This window comes from Mus pahari, chromosome 1 (genome assembly GCF_900095145.1).
Source record: "Mus pahari chromosome 1, PAHARI_EIJ_v1.1, whole genome shotgun sequence".
In the NCBI taxonomy this organism is placed as follows: Eukaryota; Metazoa; Chordata; class Mammalia; order Rodentia; family Muridae; genus Mus; species Mus pahari.
Window position 1 is genome coordinate 90,401,941 of NC_034590.1, and position 18,124 is coordinate 90,420,064.

General features: G+C 46.6%; 1 protein-coding gene across 1 annotated transcript in view; it reads left to right on the plus strand.

Moving 5' to 3' along the window:
- Vwa3a (von Willebrand factor A domain containing 3A) overlaps positions 1–17,369 on the plus strand; it is a 65,904-nt gene extending 48,535 nt beyond the window's left edge. Inside the window, exons 21-33 of the mRNA XM_029535862.1 lie at positions 2,257–2,406; positions 3,949–4,039; positions 4,640–4,747; positions 5,395–5,492; positions 6,324–6,461; positions 7,761–7,869; positions 11,001–11,145; positions 11,519–11,663; positions 12,398–12,549; positions 14,289–14,412; positions 16,383–16,480; positions 16,914–16,979; positions 17,335–17,369. Of these exons, the coding sequence (XP_029391722.1) occupies positions 2,257–2,406; positions 3,949–4,039; positions 4,640–4,747; positions 5,395–5,492; positions 6,324–6,461; positions 7,761–7,869; positions 11,001–11,145; positions 11,519–11,663; positions 12,398–12,549; positions 14,289–14,412; positions 16,383–16,480; positions 16,914–16,965 (1,410 nt within the window). The 3' untranslated portion in view covers positions 16,966–16,979; positions 17,335–17,369. The remainder of the gene's footprint in view (positions 1–2,256; positions 2,407–3,948; positions 4,040–4,639; positions 4,748–5,394; positions 5,493–6,323; positions 6,462–7,760; positions 7,870–11,000; positions 11,146–11,518; positions 11,664–12,397; positions 12,550–14,288; positions 14,413–16,382; positions 16,481–16,913; positions 16,980–17,334) is intronic.
- The last annotated feature ends 755 nt before the right edge of the window (positions 17,370–18,124 follow it).

Genomic DNA, 18,124 nt, shown 5'->3' on the forward strand with positions numbered 1-18,124 from the left:
TCATCCACGCCTGCCAGTCCTCCCTAGGTCATCCATGCCTGCCAGTCCTCCCTAGGTCATCCACACCTGCCAGTCCTCCCTAGGTCATCCACGCCTTGCTCTTTGTTACTCAAAATTCATTTTAAAAGCCTGACAGTGATTGCCCATGACTTTAATCCTAAAACTCGGGAAGCAGAGGCAAGCAGATCTCTGAGTTCAAGGCCAGCCTGGTTCTCACAGCAAGTTCTAGGACATCCAGGGCTATACAAAGAAACCCTGTCTTGAAAAACCAAAATCAACCAAACAACAATAGCAACAACCAAAAAGAAAAAGGAAGAAAAATAATTTTAAAAACTACTTCTCCAAAGGAGATTTTGAGTAGTCTAGGTGAAATTAGAAAGATGGGAAGGGACTAGACCATGCCAGGAACAATGAGAATGAGAATCAGGGGAACGGTCAGGTGAACATTTAAGATGAATTACAGATTTACACCTGATGGCGCATACAGGGTGAAGGATGGGAAGCAACTGAAAGAAGTCCCCAAGGTCCTTTCTGGAGCAACTGGTAGACAATAGTGTCACTGACAACTGAAAGAGAATGTAGGATGTCTGTGGTAGGTGCAGAGAGTGGGGGTGCTGAGAGAGAGGTGAGCTTGCCTGTGGAGATTGAAAAATGAGGATGGCCGGAAGGCAGATGGGAAAGATAAGGAGTAGAGATCGAGATCTGAAGCAGTTCAAGCCCAGGATAGACAAAGAAGTTACAGGGCACCTGTTGTCAAGCCAAGGGAAGGATCTGTGAAGGTCTCACCCTGCTTCAAATGTTAGTTCCTGCTATTTCATAGACTGACTCATCTCCACAGAGAACTATAGCCATACTTAGGTGTGTTCTGTTCCCCTATGGCTGCGGGGTCAGTGGACTGGTGGCTCCCCAAGCATGCCTTAGCTCATCCGGGGTCAGTAAATCTCTGGTTCTTAAATGCAAACCATCCTATTCTCACCTCTAACACACATCCAAGATATTAGTGGACAATGATACCCTAACCCCACTTCTTTTGGATATGTGCTTATGTTCAAAAAGTGTTCCCTGAGGGACTGGAGAGATGGCTCAGAGGTTAAGAGCACTGACTGCTCTTCTAGAGGTCCTGAGTTCAAATCCCAGCAACCACATGTTGGCTCACAGCCATCTGTAACGTGATCAGATGCCATTTTCTGGTGTGTCTGAAGACTGCTATAGTGTACTTACATATAATAAATAAATAAATCTTTAAAAAAAATTGTTCCCTGGTGCTCTAAGTGTGAAATAGTAGAATAGCTTTTGGGAAGTTGAGAAATGTTTAGACAAAAAGAATAAGTGTTCCACTGCAATTCTGCCAGTATCTGTGTTGGTACTGGAATATGGTCATCTGACTCTGTGACTGAGCATGGATTTTACATGCTAGCTTGCCTGGGCACCTGGAGCTGACATGAAGCTCTTCCATTAATAAGTAGTGTGGCCTTGGATAAGAACCTTGAGCTGAGAGAGCTTTGGTTTCCCTATCAATCAAGCAATATCTTGGCTTCTTCATCAATGTGACAAATATTTGAGAAAAAAAAAAGTTAAGTGAAGAAGAAATTATTTTAGCTTCCAGCCTCAGAGATTTCAGCTCATAGCTGGTTCCTTGACTATTGGCCTAAGGTAAGGCTGAGCATCATGGTGGGGATGTAGGTGAGGCTGAGCATCATGGAGAGGATATAAGTGAGGATGAGCATCATGGAGGGGATATAGGTGGGGATGTGCATCATGGAGGGGATGTAGGTGGGAATGTGCATTATGGTGGGGATGTAGGTGAGGCTGAGCATCATGGTGGTAGATGTGTCTGGAACCGCCCAACTGATTTTGTGACAGACAGGAAGCAGAGAGGGGAGGACAGAGATAGGTCCAGTTTTCAAGGTTCTGCCTCCTCCTTCCAGCAAGACCCCTCTTCCTATAGTCTCTAGAAACTCTCAAAGTAGTACAGAGAACCATGCATGAGCTTGTATTTCATACACAAACTGGGTATAAGGTGGTATCATTATCATGTCTTGTTGGCCTGAGGACTTGAAACTCTGAACATTAATTTTCCCAGTTTCCAGTACAATAAAGAGGTCCTTATTCTACATAAAATTAACCCACGGACTCTTAGTCCCAAACTGTATTCCCCAGGCAGAAAGAAGAATCAAAAGGCTTCTGTCCTGGTGCACATGAGTATCTATTACCCACAGTTACCAGTGTGCTCTAACCATGCAATCCCCATTGCAGTGTGCCTTCCTTGTGGCCTCCCTGAAGAACCATTCAGGAAAAGAACTGCAGAGTGGAGCCCTCGAGAAAGACAAGCCAAGGACTCTGCAGCAAAGTCAACCCAAGAAACTCTACTCTCCCAAGCCCACAGCCCCCTCGGTGGCCAGAATGGTTTGACACCCTTCCCTAATAACACACAGAGGATTTTTTTCCAGTTTGTCTCATTGTCTTTCCTAGGTCTCAAAAGGACTGGGTCAGGTCCCAGCACTGGTGGGAGCAGAGATTCAGGGAGGAATGTCCCATGGGAGCCACTGAAAAGAGCACCTGCCTCTTCGTTTAGAAGGGGGCACCTATGGTTCCCCCACCCCCCCGTGCTTTTGGTTATGCCTATCTCAGCTTTTGGTTATGCCTATCTCAGCTTTTGGTTATGCCTATCTCAGCTTCTCTCCCTAGCGTAGTTCTAGGATCTCCATGGAAATGCACTCACCTCCTCTGCATGTGGTAGCTTAACCTGAAGGATTTGTAGGGAAAGAGTAAGGTCACTAATAGGATTTGTTGCTGGTGACTAAGCTTAGCAGGGGCAATGATGGGACTCTCAAATTCAACCTAAGCCTGCTGGGGAATATCTTCAGTCACAGCCATCAAACGTGGATGCATAAACTACCCCTGTGGTGAGGGGCCTTCTAATGGAATGACCTTCATGGGACAACACTGTGAGCAGAAGATCCAGTGAAACCTGAAGGCTGTTCAGCAGATTGCTGACTGAGCCACTAGTGAACACTACACATTTCAGAATGGGGAAGTCTATCCCAGGATGTATAGCTTACTCATGGGGCTGCGTTTCCAAGGCATTTCCTGGATTCACTCAAAGAAGCCCAATAGCCCAAAGAAGTCCAACAGACTCATCCCTACCCCCCTTAATATCTTAATATCCCCACTCTGGGAGAACCTCAGAATCTCAGAACCTTCCTCTGGGACTGTCAGTGGTCCACAGCTGACTCAATATGAGGAGGGCTAGGTTGCAGCATGACTTCCATTGGGCCCTCCTGATAGGCAAGGCATTCCCTGGAGTGATAACATCTAGGCCCTTTCCACCACAGGTCACAAAAGGTTCCTTTTGCTGGCCTGGTGCCTCGGATAACTTTATTAAACTATTACTACATTCTACTTGTAAAGAATTCCTTACTGAGGGGCCCAAGAGGATATAGAAATGCCAGGCAGGGTGGTACACGCCTTTAATCCCAACACTTAGGAGGCAGAGGCAGGTGGATCTCCGTGAGTTCAAGGCCATACTGGTCAATACATTGAGCACCAGGCCAGCCAAAGCTACATAGTAAGACTCTGTCTTAAAACAACAACAATAGAGCAGAGAAGTCACCTAAATGGTTGGTTGTCATGCCAGAGATCCAGAAATTGTAGACCAGTAGGAACAGAAGCAGGAAACTAGCAAAGACTATTCCGGAAAATACCCAGTGGCTCTTCCAATACGCATTTATAGTATATACACAAATGCACACATCCATACAGCTTTTCACTCCCAAACTCGGAGTCCCCTGTGAAATCTGCTGCAGAAGGTAGGCCAAACGTGCCTGAAGTGCTAACTTAGATCCCTCACTGTGAATGCTCTTGATTGGCAGGTTGAGATCAGGGTGACTGGGGAACTGCCTACCCCAGGCAACAGGCCTCTGACGGGTAAGACGTTCTGTTTTCTAGAGCACTAAAGATGGCCTGGATGGAGAAACAAGCTCCCGGCTGAAAGCTCTGAAGTGTCACCCCGTCAATGGTGGAACACGGGTCTCTCCGGGTAAGGGGTGGCAGTGGGCAGGTGGGGGTGGAGAGTCAGCTGAGGTGTGAGATAATATTGACATCAATCACCTACAAGATGGTGAGGTTGACTGGGTGCCAGCCCATCAGCCAAGATGCTTCTCATAAAGCCCGCAGCTGTCCATTCTCCAGAGCCAGTTCTCTGTTTGCTGATGTGACGGAACTCAGGCCCAGAGGGATTCAAGAGAAGCCATAGCTAGTTTTTATGAAAGTACTCCCTTCATAAACCTGGGGCTATGTGTCTTCATTTTGAAGAAAAGGATTTATAGCAGTATAGTTCATGGCATCTAGCCCAGCAATCTTCACTCTGTTCCTTATTAGCCTGTCTGTAAGCTGGGGGCCATGAGGAAACTCCACAAGGTGTACCAAGCACTTAACACCATGTCCAGGAGACATCAGGACTTAGTGATGGGAGCTCCAGCTTTCACTGGTCCAGACAAGGCCAAGGAACCTGAGATGGGAGGCAGGAGCCTGAGATTCCCAATATCTAGGGTAGATCTTAGCTGAAATCGATGAAGCAGTGTAGGGCCATCAATGGGACCTACAGAGTTGCTGAACCAACAACTCAAATGTCTTCCAGCTGCAGCCCAACCTGGGAAAGAAGGGATGGTGGAACAGAGGGTGAAGACCAACCCCAAAACAAAACCCAAGCTCTTTCTGTTCTACACAGAGACTGGGAATAGTGTGGGTAAGCTAAAGCCAATGTGTGTCTGGACAACTCCTGGCCCTGGGCAACCTGGTGAGAAGTGTAGCCCTCTCCGGCTACCCCAGGCCTCAGCCTCTGGAACAGGCCCGTCCTTAAAGCTCTCCCAGCCACAGAAATCATGCAGCTTCCTGCCATTGACATAGAATGAGAAAACTGCAGGTGGAGTCTCAACTGTCCTTAGGCGGACTGATGTTCCTGGAAGAGGCAGTGTCCTGAACCCTGGGGACAATTAGAAGAGGAATAAAGATTTCCTTCCCTAGGCCTGCCCTCGGGTCCCTGTGAAATGGCACCTGTGTCACTTGCTTTCCTTCTTTGTGTAACAAAATACAATCAAAAGCAATTAGAGGAGGGCTTTGTTTGGGCTCTTGATTTGATGAGCTTTATAGTCCATCCTGGTGGGGAAGTGGAGGGAGAAGCTGTCAGATATGGCAGCAAGGACAGAAGACTGGGTCTGCAGTCAGGAAACAGAGAAAAAGGAAGGCTGGCATCCCTATCCTCATAATTTACCTTCTACATCTTCAGCAAATTATACCTAAATAATGTGCAGCGAATTTGACTTGCAGGGAAATTGACATGAGAAAGGAGAAGGGGAGAGGCATATCCATGGTTACATGCTGTATTTCCCCTAGGTTCTGTGTACAAGAGGTACACTCAAGGAAAATCTATTAGAAGGATTAATTCTTCCATCGAGCTGCCCAGGAAGGACACTGTTTGCTCAAGTCAAGAGGTATTCAGTTGTACATATCAGCACGTGCCCCTTAGTCATTTCTCCTACCAACCATATCTTCCAGGAGGGTGGGCATACTTGGAAGAGGGGACAAATGTGCTAAGAATGGCTGCTTACTGTGGCATATGGGGTAATAATATTAAGTTCAGAAGCCAGTCTGTTTACCTCTTAACTGGGTGGCCATGGGAAGCCATATAACTACATTCAGTCTCACTGTGTAAAATGAAAACAAGCTGGGCCCAGTGGTGCACACTTTTAATCCCAGCACAGAGGAAACAGAGTCAGGTGGACCTCTGAGTTCAAAGCCAGCTTGGTCTACATAGCAAGTTCCATGACAACCTGGGCAACATAGAGAGACCCTGTCTGTCTCAGGAAGAAAGAGAGAGAGAGAGAGAGAGAGAGAGAGAGAGAGAGAGAGAGAGAGGAGAGGAGAGAGGAGAGAGGGAGAGAGAAGAAAGAGGAGAGAGAGAGAAGAAAGAGGAGAGAGAGAGAAGAAAGAGAGAAAGGAAAGAGAGAGAAAGGAAAGAAAGAAGAAAGAAGAGGAAAGGAGGGAGGGAAGAAGGAAGGAAGGAAGGAAGGAAGGAAGGAAGGAAGGAAGGAAGGAAGGAAGGAAGAAAATGGAGGAAGAAAAGGAAGGAAGGAAAGAAAGAAAGAATGAACAAATGAAAGAAAAGGAAAGAAAGAAAGGAATAAGGAAGGAAGGAGGGAAGGAAGGAAGGAAGGAAGGAAGAAAGAGAAAGAAAGAAAAAAAAGGAAAAGAAAAATCCAAAAATAAATAAATGAAATGAAAACAGATCACTCGTTCAGGCCTAACAGTATTTTGTTCTACAGTGGACAGCCACTTGCAGGCTGAAGAGATTGAAGCTGGAGCTCTCCAAATGCCTTGGTCCCAACTGTAGATATCAAAAGTCAGTACGGGGGCCAGCACTGGCCGAACACTGCACTCTCTTCCCCAGTATAGAGATCAATGTAAGTCACAATGTGGTGTTCTTCATCCCATTCCTTCCTTATCTTTTGTCAGCTGCTAGTGGCAAAGAGAAGATCTGGGGACACTGACTTCCATTCCTGCTTATATAGCCTCACGCCCTAAAGTAGGACTTCCCTCAGTTGCTGGAAAATATAGAATTCTGATAGAAAAAGCAAAGCCAATTCCCCAGGGTCTGAGAGCACACTCTGGATGGTAAGATGTAAGCAGGTGTTAGGTACTCAGGCCACGCTGCAGCAGTCACTCAGAAGAAGTACCTGTCTCTTTCCTATCAATGTAATGGGAAACTATGGCCGAGGCAACTTTCAGGGAAAAGAGTGTTTGGGACTTACAGTTTCAGAGGGTTAGAGTCCATGACCACTGTAGTGGGAAGCATGGCAGCAAGCAAGCAGGCAGGCAGGCAAGGAGGAAGAGCAATAGCTGTGAGTTTACATCTTGATCTGCAAGCATGAGGCAGGGAGAGCTAATTAGGAATGGCATGGGCTTTTGAAACGTTAAAGCCCACTTCACTGATAGACCAACAAGGTCACACCTCCTAATCCTTAGAGCCCTTGGGGTGGGGCATTCTCATTCAAGCCACCAAAGTACCTAACCCTGGCCATGGCTCTGTCAGGATGGCAGGAGGGAACACGTCCCCTCTCTGCTTTCTGTGCAGGAGGTGGTTTCCCCATTGTTCTGAGAATGCAGTAAGTGCTTTCAGTACAAGGTAAAAATCGGCTTCTTTCCCTCTTTGCCCTTTGAAACCATGGTATCAACAGCAGAGGAAACTAAAAATAGCCAAAAAAAATTATCCACTAAAAGAATTTGAGGTCATTTTCATATGCTGACCCCTCTTTGTCCAGGATCATCTTTCTGTGTAAAATGTATGAACCTTCTAGCCTTTCACTAAGGATCTTTTTTATTTTAAAACTTGGAGGCAGCATGGTTTTTACTATTCCTCTGACTCCATTTGTCATGGACCATTATCCCACTTCCCTCTCCTTCACAGAGCCATTAAATCTAGAAGTAAATGAAAAGAAAAATAACTTTTCAATAAACAAAACTGGTCCAAACATGATGGTCTCTGCCTGTAATCCCAGGACTCAGGAGGCAGAAGAAAGAAGATGATGAGTTCAAGGCCAACCTGGCCCACATAGTGAGACCTTGTTTCAAAAGTAGGCAGGCAAACAAATACACATATATACAGAAAAATATGTTGAAGATCGCTTATTATAATGGCATAAACTATGTAGAGGTGCTGAGACTATGAACCGACACTGATAGGAGTTGCTTGCCTTCCCCAGGGAGTAGTGAGACACATCCAGTGGACACTGTGGGAGATGGAGACATACATCACATGCATGGAGAAGGTGACCAGGTGCTATTTGCAGAGGCTGCACTGGCTGTTGTCTGGTGAGTGTGACTGCAGCCCAGAGAGGTGGGAGGAGGCTGAGAGGAAGTGCTAAAGTTAATCCTAGAGACTGTCTGGGCAGTGGACTTAGCCAACTGATTCTTTTTATACTGAATGAGCTCTGGCTCCAGAGGTCAGACAGGGTGACAGAAATGTGAACAGAAACCAGAGAGAGCTTCTGCCTGTCCAGGCTACCTACAGGAGCTGTCTGCCTCCTTTCCTCCCTCTTCATGACTGAGGACATCCCAGTTTTGAGCATAGCTGTTAGGATGGTAGGGAATTGAGGGTTATGAGAGAAGCAAGACCTGGGCGTTAATGGGGCCTACTTGAAGCCCTTTGTAAAGGTAGAAATGGAAGGGGTTCCGACCCACAAGATACTGTCTCTACATTTCCCCTGGGATACCAAGGTACCTCGAAGAAATGTATATGGAAGGGGAAGGCCGAGGAGGCTCAGGCTCGCATTCCAGAAGAGAGCTGACTATAATTACAGGTGTGGTGGTCCTTACCTTGTAATCCCAGCACTTGTGAGGAAGAGCCCAGAAAGCCAGGGGTCCAGGGCAAGCCTTGGTTGAGCCTCAAGGCCAGGAGGCCAGGGTGACATTTAAAGTAGGCAGAAAATAAAGTAGATAACAAAACAACTAAGCTTTGCAGTTATAGAGAACCTCGTGGACCTCCTGGCAGCCTGTGTTGTCATGCAGGGTCCTGTATAAGTTCATTAAGTCAAGCTTTCTGTGGAAAGCCTGCTGTAAATAGACTGTAGCCATGGCTGGCAGCCATGACTGCTGCTTTCCAAAACCTCTCTCCTCCTAAGCTCTGTTATCAGAAGTGATTGACAGGTCATAGGCTAGGACAGGGCAAGGGGAAGTAGAGGGGGGTATACCTATTCCTGTTTTCAGCTCACACCAGCCACTCAGAACAGCCGATGACTGTGTGCCTTCATCTGTAGCAAGGAGCTCACACCTCCCAAGGTGTAACAGGTCCACACCCAAGCACCTGTAGTGCAAACTCACCCGAGAGCCAGAGCTAGAACTTAGTGGTAGAGTGCTTGCCTAGCATGCACAAAGCCACACATTTCAGTCCTCAGGACTCACACACCCAGACTCATGTACTTCAGTCATTTATTCATTCACTCATTCATTCATTCCCAAACTCTCCTGGGAATACTTTGTTCATTCATTCATTCACTCATTCATTCATTCAATGAAGAAGTATTAAACTTCTGCCAAGTGTGTGTGAGAGGGAAGACAAATACCAACCGAACCCCTGGGCTCATGGATCGTGTTGTCTAGGAGAGAGCCGTTAACCAAAGAGTCACAAGCAGGTCTGATATGACAGCAGTGTCAAGTTCAGGGAAAGGAGGAATATAGTATTATCAGAGAAAGTGTCTCTAGAGTGATGTTTAAAGATTGTTTAGGTGGTTACTGGACAAAGAAGAAAGGCAGGCTGGGCCAGCAGTGGTGGCAGGCAGATTTCTGAGTTCAAGGCCAGCCAGGCCAGCCAGGGCTACACAGAGAAACCCTGTTTCAAAAAAAAAAAGAAGGAAGGAAGGAAGGAAGGAAGGAAGGAAGGAAGGAAGGAAGGAAGGAAGGAAGAAAGGAAGAAAGGAAGAAAGGAAGAAAGGAAGAAAGGAAGAAAGGAAGAAAGAAAGAAAGAAAGAAAGAAAGAAAGAAAGAAAGAAAGAAAGAAGAAAGAAAGAGAAGAAAGAGAAAGAAAAGGAAAGAAGGGAGGGAAGGAGGGAGGGAGGAAAGAAAGAAAAAGAAAGAAGAAAGAAAGAGAGGAAGAAAGAAAGGAAGGAAGGAAGAGGAAAAAGAAAGAAAAGAAGGAAGGCTGGGGCAGAGGCCTTGAGGGGGACAAGTCTGAGTTCAAAGACAGAAAAGGAGATGGTGTTGGTAAGTAGGAGCCAAGTAGAGCATTCAGTAGAGAGCATCGAAAGCTTGACTTAATGAACACAAGACCCTGCATGCCACACAGGCTGCCAGCAGGGTCCATAAGGCTCTCTTTGACTGCAAAGCTAAATTGTTTCCTGTCTGTTTCATTTCCTGTCTACTTCAAGATGTCAGCCTGGCCTCTTGGCCTTGATGCTCGATCAGTAGCCCTGTTGGGATTTGCCTTCCCTCTCACACACCCCTGGCAAGAGACACAGCCAGAACACTTACGTTACCAAGAGCAATGGAAGCCTAATAGATTTTTTTGTTACTTTTGCAATAATGCTGTGGTTGCTTTGCAGATGATAAACTATTGGGGAATGAGTGGAACAAGGGTTTCTGGGTCTGACCCTTTTGGAAGATAAAGAGAGCTGGCCAGGTAGAGGGGTGTGAACAGATGAGGTAGGCAGAGCAAGAGAGATTTGGGAGGTAAAAATGGCCAGGGCACAGTGGCTCCCACTGTGTTCCCACCACTGGGTACTAAATAGGAATTTGTAGTTGAGGTCTTTGGAGGGTTGACCAGTTGGCTGGCTAGACTCATAGAGCATCCTGCCAGCTTATTGTCCCTATGACAGAATTGCTTTGGGACACCCAGATGAGTCCTGGGAGACCCTTGGCAACAAGGCCCAACAAACTTGGTCCACTTATAGGTGAGTGCCTAGTTGATTTTCCAACCATTTGTCAGTTTTCTTCTGCTGTCCCAGTGAACACCAGTGTTCATGACACTGGTCCCACCAGATACTTGCTGAGTTTCCCCAGTGTCATCTCTGTTCAGCCTTGTAGAATCAGAAGACCAAAGTTAAAGGATGCCTGACTAAAGTGAGGATTAGGGAACCAAGACAAAACCTAGGCTCTAAGCTGTGGGGTTCTGAGGAAGCTGCTAGCCCTCTGGAATTCCCCTTGAGCCTAGAACAACTTACTTTAATGTGTTACCCACCCCCCATGGGTGTCTCCATCCAGTCCCTCACCCTGGCATTCTCTCAGGCCCCTAGAGCTGAAATCTTAATCTCTCAAACCTCATAAGGCTAGTTAGCTCTGTCTTTGGATGGCTGACATCTGCAACACCACCCCAGGACCATCTCCCAGTGTAGTACTTGTGACCAATTATCGGAGAGGCAGTAAGTTTTGCAAGAGTTTGCATTTTGTAGCTACCATGAAGAAAACTAATGTCCCACCCCTTCCCTGCCTCTGCCACCATCTTGGAGCAGGAAGCCGCAGGCTGTTTGGCACCGTCTTGGAAAGCAATGTGTGCATCCTGCTGGACACCTCAGGATCCATGGGCCCCCACTTGCAGTGGATGAAGACTGAGCTCGTTCTACTGATCTGGGAGCAACTGAGGAAGCACTGTGACCGGTAGGGACAGAGCTGGGGTACGTAGGGTCTGGAAGATCAAAAGGCAGCTGCCTAGTTTCCCAGGCTGAGCACAGTTCCAAGGAGCAGAGAGGTTTCAGAAACAAGAACTGCTCTTTTGAGGAAACAAGCTGCTCTTACATCACTCTGTTGAGGAGAGAACACGGGATTTTGTTCCACTGCTACGTTAGTCCACTTACATTTGCATCTAACATTTTCAAGAGGTTACCCTCTCCCTCCTCAGTGTCTGGGCACACTGTGGAGTCTTCGAAAGAACAATGCTCAGAGAGCTAACATCCACAGTTTCAGCACAAATCGGCCTGTTCTAACCAGTCCTTTCTTTTCTTTCTGCCCCCTTCTCTTTCTTCCTTCCCAGTTTCAACCTGCTGAGCTTTGCAGAGGACCCGCAGCCGTGGCAGGACACTCTGGTAGAAAGCACAGAGGCTGCATGTCACAAGGCTATGCAGTGGGTGGCCCATCTACAAGCCCGGGGGAGCACCTCAGTCTTAGCAGCTTTAACGGCAAGTGCTGCCAGCGAACCCCACTGTGTGGCATCGCAGAGATGGCACTACTCTATGTCGGTAGCCCATGATGCTTTAGGACGTACAGCATGTCACTTCATTTCATCCTCTTAGCAGATCAGTGACATGGGGCTCTCTCTCACTTTCAGATGGAGACTGGGAGAGCTAGAGAGGTTGGGTGGCCTGTCTAGGACTAACCAGACAGGAAGTGGGCCTGTTTTCCCATCCTGAATCCAAGCTCCCTTGGTCTATCTTAGGCTAAAAGAGGAGTCTCAATCTTTATTTAACATTTCTTTTCAGTGTGAGTGTGTGCAAGTGTGCCTCTATGTGTGTGTGTGTGTGTGTGTGTGTGTGTGTGTGTGTGCGCGCGCACACGTGTGTGTGTGCCTGTGTATATGTGCATGTGTGTGTGCATGCATGTGTGTGTGTGTGTGTGTGTGTTGTATGATCTGTGTGGAGCACACATGTCATGGCACATGTGTTGAAGACAGACAGCTTTATGGAGTTGGTTCTCTCTTTACAACCTCACATGCTCCCAGGGATCAAGTTCAGGTCTCCAGGCTGGCATAGAAAGCAATTTACCTTGGGGCGGCCCAGAAGCTCAGTCCTAATTTTATAGAATCTTTTCAGCCATATTTTTCTTAGGGACAAGGTCTCCTCTGTTGGGCCATCATTTCTGCCCTTCCTGGTGAATCTCCATTCCCAGATCTGACTACCTTCCTGTGTTCTCTTAGAAAGCCTTCAGCTTTCAGGATGTGCAAGGACTGTATCTCCTGACTGATGGGAAGCCAGACACAAGCTGCAGCCTTATACTCAACACTGTCCGAAACTTCCAGAAGGAGAGAGGAGTGAAGGTGCATACTATCTCTCTGACCAGCACAGACAGGTGAGCAACAGCAGAAAACTGAGCTCCCTTCTCTAGAGTGTGGCCCTCCACTAACGCACAGCCTCCCTTAGTCATAGGAATCAAGAGATGTATTGTCTTTATTTGTGGTCCGGACACCACTAACAGAAGCCTTCTCCCTACCCCAGACTGACCAAGCAACAAGCTGCTCTTACATCACTCTGTAGCCTTAAACTGATGTACCCTAGTTCATGAATCCTGCTGTCTTCTCCCTTCTGGCCTTCTTTTCTTGGAAAAGCATTTATGAATATTTGGGGAAACTAGAGAAGAAAACATTAACATAGCACAATTCTTTTTTTTTTTTTTTAAGATTTATTTATTTATTATATGTAAGTACACTGTAGTTGTCTTCAGACACTCCAGAAGAGGGAGTCAGATCTCATTAGAAATGGTTGTGAGCCACCATGTGGTTGCTGCGATTTGAAGAAGAGCAGACAGTGCTCTTAACTGCTGAGCCATCTCTTCAGCCCCATAGCACAATTCTTAATGTTATTTATTCTTTGAAAGTGTCATCCATGTATAGGTGAATGACTGTGCCTAGTCCCACCCCCACCTCCCACTTCCCTGAGACCCCTACAGTATCTCCCTCTCGATTTCTTATTTTTTTGTTTGTTTTAAAAAAACTATTGTTTCCTTTAATCCCAGCACTTGGGAGGCAGAGGCAGGTGGATTTCTGAGTTCGAGGCCAGCCTGGTCTACAAAGTGAGTTCCAGGTCAGCCAGGGCTAATATTTCACCTACATGTAGATATGTATACCACATGAGTGCTTGGTGCCTTCAGAAATCAGAAGAGGGGTTCAGATGCCCCTGGAACTGGAGTTAAAGATAGTTGTGAGCCACCATGGACCTTAGGACTCAAACTCAGGTCCTCTACAAGAGCAACAAGAGCTCTTAACCAGTGAGCCATCTCTCCAGTCCCATCTTCCCTTTTTATTAATATAACACACTGAGTCCAGTTTCTACTGCCTGTGTATACATGGACATGAGGCCATCTACTGGGGCCTGGGCAACATACTAATGGCTACACACCCCAAAAAAGTCCTCCTCCTGGACTAGTTATCAACTGTCAATAACTCCTCATCCAGGAGAAGGACTTCTGGAACCCCTCCCCCTCCATGCTGGCACTAACTGGCTTGATCTTGATAGAACAACTTTTATGTCACTTAGAAGAGCATATGTTACACAAGATGCAGCCTCTTTTTTTTTTTTTTTTTTTTTTTTGGTTTTTTGAGACAGGGTTTCTCTGTATAGCCCTGGCTGTCCTGGAACTCACTCTGTAGACCAGGCTGGCCTCGAACTCAGAAATCCGCCTGCCTCTGCCTCCCAAGTGCTGGGATTAAAGGCGTGAAGGGCTAACACGTGTCTCAGCTGCCGAGTGTGTGCTTAGATGCATGAGGCTTAGTTCAATCTCCAGTAAAAAATAAACTTTGTTAATAAAATTGATTAGGCACGTATTTTCTCTCTCTGACTAAACTATAAACTCTGTAAGGGCCATATTTGTGTTCCTTTAGGCCTAACCCACAGTAGACAGTGATGGATGTGCATACCCCAGCTGTGAGTGTAATTGAAGGTACTTGATAGTGGTCTTGATGGTATAAGCTGAGGCCCGATGGCCAGGTCACTTTCCCTTAAGCCACAAAAGGCTTAAAGTTCCACTGTGGTCCTGGGTCTGCTTGTCCCTTTTAGCCCCTGTGAATCCCTGAGCCTCTGTCTCTCCTCCAGAACAGCAGCTGAGTTCCTGAGGAAGCTGGCTTCCCTCAGTGGGGGCCGTTACCACTGCCCTGTTAGTGACGAGGCCCTCAGGGGGATTCAAGGTTTGCTCACCAGAGGCTTCATCAAGGAAAGGGTAAGTGATCAGCCAAAAATGTGGATCTGCTAAGGAGGCTTCAAGAAGCCTCCACAAGAACTGGCTTCCTTCTGAGATCTCTGCTTCTCTTTTGACATGTAACGCTGATCAAGAAGGGCAGGTTTCCCATGGCTGTCCTCCTAAGCCGGTGGTTCTCAATCTTCCTAATACTGGGACCCTTTAATACAGTTCCTCATGTTCTGGGGACCCCCCTCCAACCATAAAATTATTTCATTGCTACTTCATAATTGTAATTTTGCTGCCGTTATGAATCATAACAGTATGTAAAATACTGTTACATGCATAACAGTATGTAAAGATCTGATATGTGACCCCTGTGGAAGGGTTGTTTGACTCCCAAAGGGGTGGCAGCCCACAGGTTGAGAACTGCTGCTCTAAGCCAGATCCCCTGGAAGTGGAACTGCTTTACTTTGATGGTCTCTTTGGATCAGCCACACTTACATCCTCATCCTTACATAGACAAATAGCTCAATCAGATGAGGTATGTGTCCAAAGTCAGATGAAGGGTGAAGTCAGACCCTGAGATGTGGCTTGGAACCACGGGGCTCTAATTTCTAGGGGCTCCCGTCTTCAGTATTCATTCTCTGAAACAGACATCTAGCTCATCCGTTAAGCAACATGTAATGAAGTCATTGGTGAGCTATTATCTCACAAACGCTGAGAGAAGTCAAAGGTTCCAGGGAGCCCCTCCCATTTAGCAGGAAAATGGTATACGTATTTAACTTTTTTGTTTATTTATATTACATATGATTGCTCTGTTGCATGTACACCTGCATGCCAGAAGAGGGTATCAGATCCCATCATAGTCGGTCCTGAACCACCATGTGGGTGTGAGAATTGACTCAGGACCTCTGGAAGAGCAACCAGTGCTCTTAACCACTAAGCCTTATTTATTTGTTTTCATGTTCGTTTTTTGTTTTTGCTTTTTTGAGAAAGTATTTTGGTATGTAGCCCTTGACGTCTCATGTCTCCTGCCTCCACTTCCCCAGTATAGGGATTACAGGTGTGTGCCACCATGCCTGGCTTAACTTTGGTTGCTGTTGTTCAGGAGTGCTGGAAATTGAACCCAGAGCCTGGATAAGCACTCCTCCGTTGAACCACATTTCCAGATCCCTAGGCCTTGGTTGTTTGAGAAAGGGTCTCACGTAGCCTAGGTTGGCCTCAGATTCACTATGTAATTGAGGCCAGTCTTGAACCCCTGATCTTCCTTCTCTCTAGTGCTGGAATGAGATATGCACCACCACCCTTATTCAAAGGGTTCTGCATGCTGAGTAGGAGCAGCTGCTGCCACAGTGCTGGTGTGACACACTGGTGGCCACCTCCTCTCTGTCTCAAAGCTCTGGTTACTTGGGAGTCTGTGTTTAGAGCTAGGCTCTGGAGTTTCAGTAGGTAATGTTTTGGAAACATTCCTATGAAGCTCTATTTTACCGTAAGAAATGAAGATATTCTGTTGACTCACCAGCAGTTTAGGTAAGGTACATACCACATTTGGCACATGGGCCCAGGGAAGAGTCAAACTCCCTGAAATTTGGATACTCCCTTGGTCCCTCCCCACCTCCATGCCCACCCCCACATGCTGCCTCTCACACATCTAATTTCAAACGTTCCCATGTGTAGAGAGGCCACCTGGATACATGGAGATGCACAAGCTGCAGCCCACAAGGACTTCCTGCCTCTGGTGAGAGGCAACATCTAATTTGCTCTAACCACCACTTCTGAGAATTTTAGATTTTCAGGTCTCATCTAGTTAATTTAGTTTGCATTTCTTTTGGGGGGGGGATTAAAGGCATGGGCCACCACCTCCCGTCTATAGCACAATTCTTAATGTTATTTATTCTTTGAAAATGTCATCCATGTATAGGTGAATGACTATGCCTAGTCCCACCCCCACTCCCACCACGCCCAGCTAGTTAATTTAGTATAATGAATTTTACATTCATTTCCCCCAGGACCCCAAGTTGCCACTGTTTGAAGGTGATGACTTGAAGATACTGGCCAAGGAGTTCACCAGGGCTAGAAACCTCCTCAAGCAAGCCCAGGCCTTCAGGTATGCTTGTCCGGCTGCCCCTCCCACTTTTTTTTGTTTTTTAAAGATTGATTTATTATATGTAAGTACGCTGTAGCTGTCTTCAGATTCTCCAGAAGAGGGCGTCAGATCTTGTTAAGGATGGTTGTGAGCCATCATGTGGTTGCTGGGAAGTGAACTCAGGACCTGTGGAACTGCTGAGCCATCTCCCCACCCCCACCTCCCACATTTTTAACCACCCAAATGGACAACGTGCTTTTAATCCCAGCATTCATGAGACAAAGGCAGGTGAATTCAAGGCTAGCCTAGTCTACATAGTTTCAGGGTAACACAGTGAGACCTTGTCTCAAAGAAAAATCCACATAGGAGTAAACATACAGTATTTGTCTTTCCCCAGCCCACCACCTCATTACCCACTCCTGGGGTCCATTTTTCTTTGCTTTCTGCCTTCTAGATCCCAGCTCCTGAAGAGAAATAACATGAAATCAAAGGTTACTTCTTGCTAGAGACATGTTCTCAGGTAAGAGGATGCCATACCTGCCCAGTGCCCACCAAGGGCCAGGGACATGTTTCCTTAAGCACACATGTAACTGTGGGAAGGATCAGGAATTGTGATTTCCACAGACACCACACCCACTGAGCACCCCTGACAGAGCAGACAGACAGAGAAAGCTGTGACCCCCAGATGACATACAGGAAATAAAATGTTTAGCACTAGGATACTCTGAAGGCTGAGGGCAGGAAGGCCTCTTTATTTGTGTATGAGGCCTCCTGAGCCTACCTCATTTTCCTGACCTGTCCCCTCAACACACCATGCACTGTAGGCACTAGACTACGATCACTAAGAAGTTCCTCTTGTTCCCCCCCCCCCCCAGTGACTCCTGCTTACCTGTCGAGGCACAGCTCAGACATCACTCCACTGTGAAGGTGTCCCTGGGATCCATCAGGACCTCCAGGAAGATCTGATGCTTCTGGCTTTCCTCCTCTTCTGGTTGTCATGACTACCATGCTTCTTGTGGCACCATGCTTCTTGTGGCATTCAGCACTGCAGACCACCATGCTTGTCCAATGTCCTAAGCCTTCTTGGTCACGATTCCTCCAAGAATCTGCTGTCTTAACCATCCATGGATTCCCAGACCCTGCCTTGTAGCAGTCTCGTGGTAAGCAGTGAGCACCCACCTGGATGCGACAACCCAGCTCTGGAGAGCATCCGGATGAGGCGCATTCTCCCGGTTCCTCCTTGTACTTCTTACCACCCCATCACCTGCTAACCGGAGGCTGCTATGGACCCAGCCCAGAGCCCATGTTCTACTACAGCCTCTGAAGATCAGACTTCATCCTCTGAACCCAGCTATGCTGTGTACAAACGAGTGGGGGCATCATGTGTTAGATCAGCTAACACATTTCCTAAAATGTGAAAATTGTTTTTGCTAATAGAGTCAAAATTAGTTTTAAATGCTTGAGTACTGGTAATGAGTGTGTGTGTGTGTGTGTGTGTGTGTGTGTGTGCATGTGTGCACAATTTTGAGTGTGATAAAACTCTTAAAAATCTCATTCAGAGTATATGGAGGATTTAAGATCAATGTGAAAAAGATAATGTGCTTATTTTTAAAAATGAACAACTCAAATGGGAAATAAATATGCAAAAATGCTTACCCTCTTAGA